Source organism: Heterocephalus glaber, unplaced genomic scaffold, assembly GCF_053883595.1.
Source record: "Heterocephalus glaber isolate CG9 unplaced genomic scaffold, H.glaber_assembly_v1.0 deba00001572, whole genome shotgun sequence".
Classification (NCBI taxonomy): domain Eukaryota; kingdom Metazoa; phylum Chordata; class Mammalia; order Rodentia; family Bathyergidae; genus Heterocephalus; species Heterocephalus glaber.
In genome coordinates, this window is record NW_028258357.1 from 8,365,845 (window position 1) to 8,376,635 (window position 10,791).

A 10,791-nucleotide genomic window follows, 5' to 3' on the forward strand; every position below is an offset into this window, starting at 1 on the left:
TCATGATTATTTGTCCATAAGTATTCGAGTCTCTCTTTTCTCTTAGCAGCTAAATATTTCTATCTAGAGACAGACGGCTTATCTTCCACTCCTCTTAGAGACAGAATTCATCCTGGGAATAAGAGTCCCCAAATGTGTTCCACGTTTCAATGAAATGTTAGATGAGGCTCTGAACTGTCTTGTTTTTAAAGAAAAGGCAGTAAGCAAATATTTGTTCTCCAAATGGTCAAAGACCAGGAGGGCCTGAGTTCTAGGCAAGTCTTTTTCTCTGTGACGCTTGCTTTGCAGTCCAGTCCCCTCCGCCACTTTCCGTGTCTGCTTATCCTTTATTTGAGATAATACTGGCATCAGCCTTCTCCAGCTGAATTTCTCAGGTGTTGCTTAATGGCCAGAATTCGGCCAGAACTTTTAGGTTTTCTGTGTATGAAAAACTAATTTTTTTTTATACTGGGGATCGAACTTAGGACCTTGCACTTTCAAGGCAGGCATGGGTGCCACTGAGCTAAATCCCCAGCCCCAACTAATTTGTTTTTTATAATTATTTTTTGCATTATATTTAAAAAACTGTAACATTAATTTTGGACCAAATTTCACATTTTCTCTGTTATCATTTAATATTAGCTTCTATATCCCTCCTACACAGTTACAATTAAAATCTTTATTATTTGGAAATACAGTCCAGAGAAAATATTTTTATTTTTTAATCAATTAACTAATTTTTATTTTTTGTTTTTTTGAGAAAGGCTGGCCCTGAACTCGGGCTGGCTTCCAACTTGCAGCGATCCTCCTGCCTCAGTCTCCTGGGTGCTGCGAATACAGGCGTGCGCCACCACACCTGGTGAGAAAATATGATTAATAGCAATAATGGCTACCATTTATTAATCACTTACTCTGTAACAACAACTGTGCCGCTCATTTCACACCAACAGTCCACATGATTATTTTCACCTTTTATAGATACGGGCACTAAGCTTTGTGACTATCCGGGTCACGCTGCTAGAGAAAGCCCTCGGCAGAACTGGAGCCAAGTCCTTCTGGCTTCAACTAAGTGACATGTCAAACAGCAGGTCATAGCAAGGCCTATTCAGCCCCAAATGTCATTTTCTACACTTTTACCTTTACTATTTCTTCCAGTCCATTCATCTTAGTTTTGATTGCTTTTGGTTCTAAGTAAAGAGTAGTGTTTGAAAAACACTTTAATAAATTCAAAATGCTCCTTTATTCAAGACTTTGGCCAGCTCTTCCCACAAGCCAAGGTGCAAAGTGGGTGATTAAAAACGACAGTGCCTGCCTTTAGAGAAGGTCAAGTCAGAGTGGAAGAAGCAGACTGCAACCGCATTGCTAGCTATGTGCCAGCAGAGACATGCACAGCACGCTGTGGAAGCAGAACAGAAGTGTGCAATGATACTCAAGGGAACTTCTCCAAAGCAGGCATTTTCCAGGCGGAGCAGAGTTAGGTAGGCTCACCAGAGAGCACGCTCACTGTAAGTGATGAAAAGTTTAGCACAGGCAAGGGTAAGATGCAGTCATGGGCCAGGGGTGCAGAACACAAAAAGAGAGGCTCGTGGTGGGAAATAAACTTGGAAAGGTGCAGACTGGGGACGGATGGTGACGGTCTTAGAACAACACCAAAAGGCTCAGGTAGCTAAAGGGACAGATGAGCAATGCCAAGCAGTGCAGGGGTGAAGACATCGGGGAGTGGGGTATGTTTGCCCTGCAAAGAGACCCCCAACCACCCTTTGTGCCCCTTTCAGCTCTAGTTCATTGTGGCCAGGAAGAATGCAGGGCCAATATTTGGAGATCTGATGTGCCAAGACAACTCAGAGATCTACATTTTAGTACAAAATCTCGGACTTGTAAATATCAGTAGAAAACTCAAAAGTTAAATCCAATTTTTTTTTTTTTTGGTACTGGGGATCGAACTCGGGACCTTGCGCTTGCGAGGCAGGTGCTGGAACCACTGAGCTAAATCCCTGGCCCATAAGTAAAAATAAGTCTATAAGCAAAACAGCTCAGCAGCTGAATGTGGGTCCATCTCATAGGCAGGTGACTTGCTTTATCTCTGCAGGCAAGTAGCTCATGTTCATCATAAAATCTCAACTTCCTTAGTAAAAAAGCAGAGATACTATCATATAAATAATCATGTATAGTGAGAAAGGTAAAGGTAAAGCATATCAAAGTCGCCTTCTTTCTACCTTGTAGTTTTTAGGTACAGACCAGAAACAATGTTTACCAAATAAATATTCCCAAAGATTATTTTGCACATTTTACCAAAGCTCACTAACTGAAATTTCTAAATTACTCTTTTCTATACTATTTGAAAAAATTAGTCTTCGAGATTAAAAAAAAAATCTATTTGTAAATGAGATGCAAACTACCTTTAGCATGTGAAGATAACTTAGACTGAGTCAGCTCTAGCACCCCGAGATTCTCTGCAGACAACACAGAAGGAACCCCAACTCAGGGCAGAGGGTCAGGCCCAGGACAACCAAATTTAAGCTTAACCAATCTGAAACTGCCACCTAGCCTTTAACTCAGCCCTGCAAGGCTACTGTCCCACTTTAACTATCAGATATTTTCTGTCTTGCTTCCTCAAATACCTTATAAAAGCTTCCCTTTGTGCTCCCTGGTGAAGCCCAGAGGAGTAGCAGCTTGGCACTGCCTGATTCATAAATTGCTGTCTGCTCAAAGAAATAATAAATGTTGAAGGTGATGGAAATGTTAATTTCCCTGATGTGAACATTACACATTGTATACCTGTACTGAATTATCATACTGTACATCAGAAATATGTACAGGGCAGGCACCCTTGAAGAGGCTGTTTTGAGGGCATCTGGGGACAGAGTTCCAGGCAGAAGGAAATGGGGGGCCCCTATGGCAGGAGGGCAATGAGTGAGGGTGACCCCTGGGAGTGGAGAGACAGATCACGTACAGTTAAGATCTGAGCTTTTGCTCTGAGTGAGATGAGAGGCCTGGAGGGATTTAGCAGCAGAGCCACATGCTGGACTCAGGCTCTGCAGGCACAGCTCTGGCCTGCTGGGTCAGGCTGGCTGAGGGGAGACCAGTTAGGAGGCACAGGCAAGAGATGACGGTGGCTGGGGCCATGCTGGGCTGGAGGTGGTGACAAGAGGGGAGTCGGGAGCACGCCAGGTCTTCAGCTTGAGCAAATGAAAGGGAAGGCTGCCATGCTATTGAGATGAAGGAAACTAAGGAAAGAGCTGCTGGGGATGCTGGAGGTGGCCAGGGCCGGGGAGCAGCAGAAGTGACTCTGGCCATGGTTAAAGATGCCTATTTAAGACAGCAATCAGGCAGTTGGATGTTCAAGTGGGGCCAGGATCTGATGAAGACCAAGGACACTGCTCAAGTGTAAAAAAAGGAAAATTATAAAATGATCCTCTTGAAGAAGTTTCAAGAGCTTTTCACTTATATCATCATTTTATATCACTTATAAAGTTCTGTGATGACTGTAAAAGTATGTGGCAACATCATGTTGTTAAGAAGTGGCCAAAGCTAGATCACTGGTTCCTAAAATGTAGGCCTCAGGCCGAAAGCATCAACATCACCTACAAGCTTATGAGAAATGTGAATCATGGGCCCCATCCTGCCTGGTGAGTCATAAACTCTGGAGATAAGGCCCAGAGGAGGTATGGGCAAACCATCCAGGAGATTGTTAAGTACACTGAAGACTGAGTGAGCCAGAGGAGAAGCAGTGTAGTGTTTCCAGGTTTTAAACACTTAAAAGAAAGGGAATTACTTTTGTTTTTAAAAGAAAAATCTCTTTATTGTTTGAAATATAAAAAAGAGTAAACAAAAGTTGGCATGACATTCTTTCTCAATGAAGTTTTGCAAGCTCTTGAAAATGTCTAGAAAATCACATTTAATATGATACAAAATGTATTTACAACATACAGTGATGATTAAAAAAAATTTCATCTCATAGGTACAACTAAAATTGCTTTGAGAAAAATTTCTAAATACAGATTCCCACATAAAAAATATTTTAATTTTCCTTGTTTTCTAAAATATAGCATTTTTCCATGTTAACAATAGAGATTATAGATGTGGTCTAGCTTCTCTCACCTTTGTTCTTGATACAGGTAAATGGAAAAGCAAGCAACAATTAACTTGCCTGCTTTTTAAGCTTTAATCTCAGTTTTGTTTAAGATAAAATAAAAGTCAATTTGCAACCAAGATCTTTAAAATGCCTGACTCATTTTCATTTAGTTTCAAATCATACTTCATTAAAAAGATAGACGATGACACAAATATATTTGGGTTTTTGTTTTTAAGGCATTTATTATGCAGCTGCCAAAATCACACATGCAGCAACATTTCTGAAGTGTGTGTATACACATGTGTGTATATTTTTAAATATAGTTGTTGTACTATTCTGGCTTTTTAGCATGTTGAAATCACACTAACATAATCTTTGTGGGCTGGGACCACAGGTTCAGTATGACCTAAATCATTCTGTGCACTCCTCTGTGACAGCAAAGCTAGACGGGCTACATGTGCTTCTAACTCTTCATTTTCCTTCTTGTTGGCCGCTGGAGAAAAAAATGCATACATAAACTACATGAAAGCCCACTGCCCTATATTGTGTATGTGCTTGTTGCTAATTAAAATACGTGTATTTATGCTATGGAAATCCTGTGGCCTAGAAATTCTTATTAGATTAACTTTTCAAAGCATTAGTAAGAGGATACTATTTTTTTTCTTTGAGCTGAAAGAAATAGATCAATAACTCATTCTCTACATTTAGGATGCTGTTTTAGAAGCAAGTGAGTTATTTTACTCCAAGAGTGTGCTCACTAAAGAAATACATTAATTAAGAAATTGCCTGAGTGTGGTACTTCTGAAATGATTGAACAATGAAATACAGAGATTTGGTTACTTTCCTGGCAGCGTTTGGACTATAAATGAAAACTGACATTTAAAATAATATGGGGGGAAATGCAGAGTCACTCAAATGCTTATCAGTTTATTACTGCAGTCATAACTGGGGATTTAAAGTACTCACTGACATTGATCCCTGTGTGGAAATTGTCCTTTATGGCTTTCTGGCCTTTTGTTCTGCCGCTCGCCCTCAGAGGAAACGTGCATGGTGTTTGTGTTACCTTCCTGAGGCCATGTCCTGTGTTCGCTTACTATACCTCCGCTCACACCTTCCCATTCAACTTTTCTGTTGGACGGCACCGAAAAGCTTTTGCTGATTTTCAAGGCAGTCTTTCAGCTTATCCTCTGTCAAAGTCAGTCGCTGCTCCAAAATTGAAACCGTCTGCAAAAAGGAGGACAAAATAATACCTGGTCACCTGGTGGTGAGGACAACAGTGCTGCTCTCCGCACAGGGGACCCTTTTAGAACTGGGCCATCAACCTTCTGCCGAAAAGTTGGCTCAAAAGTGAGCCCCCAAACTTGCTTTTTTTGCTGGGCTCTACCTCAGGACAAAGCACTATCGAGCACTTTGAGGAAAAGAAAAAATCTGATGCATAAGAGGAAAAAGAAGTAAGAGATCAGGCCTCTGCAGATGACTCTTAGGCCTGATCTCTGAAGCCCTCGGGCCAGGGGAGAGGCCACACACAGCTTTCTGAGCAGAGCCACAGATTAGACGGTGATGTGTGGAGTGGCAGTGGGAGGAAAATTCTTCAGGCCTGGCCCAGGTGCTGCTGAAATGCCATCGCTGGTCATTCTGTCACAATCCAGTCCACGGAGAGCAAGACCTAAAGCACCTCAGTCAGATGGAGAACTGATTGCCATTATTCCCCTCACCCAGAAGGTGGTAACAGTAGCTTACAGGGCTTTTGGGAGGACTGACCCAAGTAATTAATGTGCAAGGCTTAAGATGGCGCTGGGCACGCAGGACTCAATGGATGTAGGCTGTTCTAACTCTGCTCGTAAGTGATTACATAGACTCATTTAGAACATGTACATATATATGTATGGCAAATTTGGGAAATCTAATTTTTTGTGATACTGACTGTATTGCTTTTGGTCTTTTATGTCTTTTATTTCTTAAAAATCTTATTATAAAGAAAAGCACACATTATTCAGGAAGTCACACAAAATACACGTGTCATTTACTGAATTCTCATAAGAAAAACACATATAACTATCACCCAATGGCAACTTTGCATCGCTGTGCCAAAACATCTGAAAAAAATCAGCTGAAAGGAAAGATCAATTTTGGCTCATGGTCACAGAGGAGTCAACCCACAGTCAGCTGACTCAACTGCTTCTAGGCCTGAAAGACCTAGAAGACATCCGGGCAGAAGCAGTGGTGGAGGAAAGCTGCTCCCTTGCAGCAGCCAAGGTGAGCAGGCTGGAGAGAGGAAGGGGCCAGCGACCAGATATATTCCCCCAGGTCGCACCCCCATGATTCACTCCTCTCAACCGGATCCATCTCCTGCTTCCATCCCCTCCCAGTAATGCCATCAAACTGGGATCTCATCCATCAGCAGGAGAATCCACTAATGAAATCAGAACCTCAGGATCTAGTTGTGCCAGGCTACCAGCTACCAATCAAGACTTCGACACAACGAGCTTTTGGGGAGACATTTTAAATAACAAATAACCATAACCTTGCCAGCTATCCCAGAGCACTTTCCATGTGTCTGCTACAATCACCTGCCCTGGGTCACCTCCACAATGGCCTCTCTCCTGACTATAACCACTTTCTAGTATTTTCCTATGGTTTTCTCACATGTACATCCCTAAATACTACAATTTCTCTTCACCATCTTCAAGACCTGATATGTTTTTTAATCTGAAGGTACCTAACCTTTCCCTTCTTTCTCTATTTTTCTTTCATCATCTCTCTTTCTTCTCTCTCTCTCTCTCCCTTCTCCCCCCCCCCTTCCCCTCTACCCTCTTGTTTGTTTGTTTGTTTGTTGTGCTGGATTGAAACCAGAGCCTTGTGCATGCTATGCAGGCTCTGTACCACTGAGCTACACTTCCAGCCTTCCCTTTCTTTGTCTTGACTGTTTCTCTGTTGAAGACTCCATCCATCTGCCCTATAGAGGTTCTACTGGTCTGGATTTTGGGGATTGCACACTAATGGTGGAATCCAGTCTACTTTTCCATTCTCTGTACATTTTGTAAACTGGCAGCTGGGCCCAAAGGCTTGGTCAGATTACATCCCTTGCTATGACTATAGGTCAGTGACAGCGAACCTTTTAGAGCTTTCAATGATACGAACAGCCTGCTGTGGCATGTGTGCCATAGCTTTGTCACCACTGCTATAGCTGGGGGTCTAATTTTTCATTAGAGGGCACATTAATAATGTTTGATCATTTTCCTTTTAATATGTCAACAATTCAGTGCCTGGGTCTATTAATTCGTTAGGAATGAAAATGATATGATTCTATCACTAAAAATTTATTAATTGGGAGAACTGGTAAATAAGACACAGTTCCTTCACCTATTCCTTGGTTACCAGTGGCAGAGTTCACATAGGAAAGGCCAGATAAATGCTTCATTATATTAGCCAACAAGTTTCAAGGCAATGAAATGATTTCCCGTCTATATTCTGAAGGTAACTAGTTTACAGCTAGCAGTTTACCATTATTTGAAAGCTTTTACTTTCATATTGCATAGGCTATATCATGGCTAATTAAAAGCAATAGTGACGTGGGTAATGTTTGCTACCATATCTTGCGTGCCCACGATGTGCTAAGCAGTTTGCCAGGTACCTCATATATATTACTCCAGTTCTACACACTAAAGCTGATGATACATATACTGTCAACATTGTTGACTCTGGTTAACTCCACTTATCTATCATCTAAAATACAATTTCATTTTAATTTATTTCTCCTTACAATTTAGTACCGATAGTAATAAATACCCTGCAATTTACATGATGTTAAGTCATTTGTAATTAAAATGAATCAGAACATATTTATGTTACTTGCTAGTTGCCCACAGATTCACTGCTCCTTTTTGGCAAGTGTGCTGGGCCTGCTCTAATCTCCTTAGTATGCAAAAGGAATCCAGCTCTTCAAAATTAAAAATAAAAAGTCATAGAGAAATTTAATAAAGCTTAAAATGATTCATTTAACCTTGGATCAGGTAAAAGGGAGAAATGGGTCATGAAACTGAAGGAGAAGGGAATGGAAAGTTCATTTGGGAGATATCCTAATGTGGACTGACACTGATAGGCGACAGGAGATAAAGATGTCAGGGTGATGTGGGAATAAGCCAACTGAAACTAAACTGGGCATGAAGTTAAGAGAGTAGCGGCCTCTAAATGAAAGAAATGTCTGATAAATACAGACAAAATCACCTCTAGCACAAAATGCAAAGTGAAAATGGGTGAGTTTTTAATACAATTTTCATTGAGCAAATCACACAATGACTCCAAATTCTCACATGGCTGTTTCCTATAGCCTGTCAGACTCCAAAGCCACAGACGTATCTCTTAACTTCAAAAGTTCTGAGATGGTATCTATAGGACAAAAATATTCATTTAATGAGTGGTTCTCAACATTGGATGTAAAACAGAATCACACAGTGGGATTCAATGACTGACACCAGGGTCTTATCCCAGATGGATGGAAATGGGCCCTCTGAGGTGAGAGACCTGGGCACATAAACGCTTTTCAGCAGCCCTGCTAATACAATGCAGAGCCAGGGATGAGACTGAGGCAGGTGATTTCTACGTAGGAGCTATTTCAACTGGAAATACTTACTCTGGACGAGTAACTGCCATCTCTCTACTTTATACTTTAGCCTCTTTCTGTGTATCTTGCAACAATGTCTGCTCTGCCAAATGTCCAAAGAAAATCAACAGAAGACTTCTCCAAAGGACAGGGACAGCAGAGCTGGAGGAGAAAGCTGCTTTGTATCCATTTCGACATACAGCTTTCCTTATAGTACATCTGTATCTCTGACCAAGAGTTGGAAGCTTTTGATACATTATTAAGATGTACTGTATTCCTTCTTTGCAAAGGTAAATTGGCGTCAAAGAACTAGTTATGATTCTAAAATCAGAATGCAAAACCATCACCTCTGGAAGAAACTGTATCAATATAAGAAGCTCTGGAATGAGAGGAATTATATACTGGACCATCAGAATCTTTTAGAAATACTGAAAAACCATGAATGTTGCCAGTATTTCACACTAACCTGAAATGTTTACTTCTAATACATTTTCCTTATGGCTCTAAATATTTCTTCAGGAGTAGCCTAATCTGAACATACTACATCACAGATTCTAATGGGAAAATATTACTGCCTGGAACCAAATACTATATTGAGAGCATGAAGTTCCACTACTGTTCTTCATGGCCCACACTGCTATTCTGGCCCCCGGGGCCAGAGGCAGAACCGTGTATGTGCGCATGTGTGAGCATGCAAGTGGTCTCTGACCCTCTCCACAAGATCTAGCCTCAAGCAGCTCAGCCCGGCATGACTTGTTATATGACTGCCAGCTGGTGAAGCAAAACTTCTCCCTGACCCATTCGTTTTGCAACCTCCTATAACCAGGACTGTTTTGTCTATCTTATCCTGATGCAAAGCACGCCAGCCCACCTGTGTCAAAACATGGAGCTGTTCCATAATATGCTCCAAAGCGTCGGTCACGGCCAGTGGAACGCTTCTTTGACTCTCAGAGGGCAGGTCACTCATGTCTTCTGCTTTCTTTTTCACAGTTGTTGGTGAGCATTCTGGTGACATTAAGGAAGGGTTTGAGAAGTATCCACAGATCTCTTCACCCTTGTCTGGCAGAGTTCTAACAGTGGTTTCTGTTCTCTTTAATGTCATAGAAAAGATAAGAAGACTCATGTTTTCCAAACTTCAAAATGATACATATGTACAAGTTTTAAATATTTCACCTCTAAAAATTCCAGACTTGCACTGATTTATTCTGAACTACAATAAATCATGGAAATTGAAAATATAATAAGGAAACAAAGCTAATAGTGAACAGAGAAAATCCACAATTTTCCTTTTCATTGAAATATACTTTGCATGCATCTGTCTCAGGGATCAGGAGTTCTACCTTTGAAGAGATTGTCAGTTGCAGTTTAATTCTTTTTTTTTTTTTAGTACTGGAGACCGAACTCGGGACCTTGCGCTTGCAAGGCAGCTGGAACCACTGAACTAAATCCCCAGCCCTGCACTTTAATTCTTAATTTAAAAACAAACACTCACATCCATTAAGATAACTATTATCCAAAAAGCGGAAAATAACAAGTTTTGGTGAAAATGTGGCAAAACTGAAACTCTCAAGGCACTGTTGGTATAAGTGTAAAAAGGGCTACAAGTGATGTGGAAAACAGCTTGGAAGTTCCTAAAAAAAATTAATCCTAGGGCCAGGGATTTAGCTCAGTGGTTTCAATGCCTGCCTTGCAAGCACAAGCTCCCGAGTTCAATCCCCAGAACCAAAAAAAAAAAAAAAGAAAATAAAAAATCATAGATTTACAGTCTGATCTAGCAATTCCACTCCTAAGTATATATCCAAAAGAAATGAAAGCAAAGGATGAAACAAATATTTGTACGCCAATATTCAAAACAGCCTTAACTCACAATAGCCCAGAAAAAAAACCCCCAAGTATCCATCAACAGATAAATGTATTAACAAAATGTGCAAAAACATAATGAAATATTATTCAGCAACAAAAAGAATGAAATTATGGTACATATCACAGCATGGATAAACCTTGAAAACACTATGCTAAGTGAAATAAGTCAGACACAAAAGAACAGCACTGCATGGTTTCATGTACATGAGGTACCTGGAATAGGTAAATTCATAGAGGTGGCAACTGGGGCAGAAGTTTCTAGGGGCTGCAG

At 40.8% G+C, this 10,791-nt stretch overlaps 1 protein-coding gene across 3 annotated transcripts in view; it reads right to left on the bottom strand.

Moving 5' to 3' along the window:
• Positions 1-3,754: 3,754 nt before the first annotated feature.
• Positions 3,755-10,791, bottom strand: part of Poc1b (POC1 centriolar protein B) — a 94,033-nt gene continuing 86,996 nt past the window's right edge. For 2 of the 3 annotated variants that reach the window (XM_013072306.3, XM_087192580.1), the window contains 2 exons: positions 9,529-9,747; positions 3,755-5,278 (listed from right to left, as the gene is read on the bottom strand). In XM_013072306.3, coding sequence (XP_012927760.1) covers positions 5,174-5,278; positions 9,529-9,747 — 324 coding nt within the window. In that variant the 3' untranslated portion in view covers positions 3,755-5,173. Of the gene's footprint in view, positions 5,279-9,528; positions 9,748-10,733; positions 10,786-10,791 lie in introns of all 3 variants that reach the window. The other variant, XR_015443510.1, reaches the window with a different exon arrangement.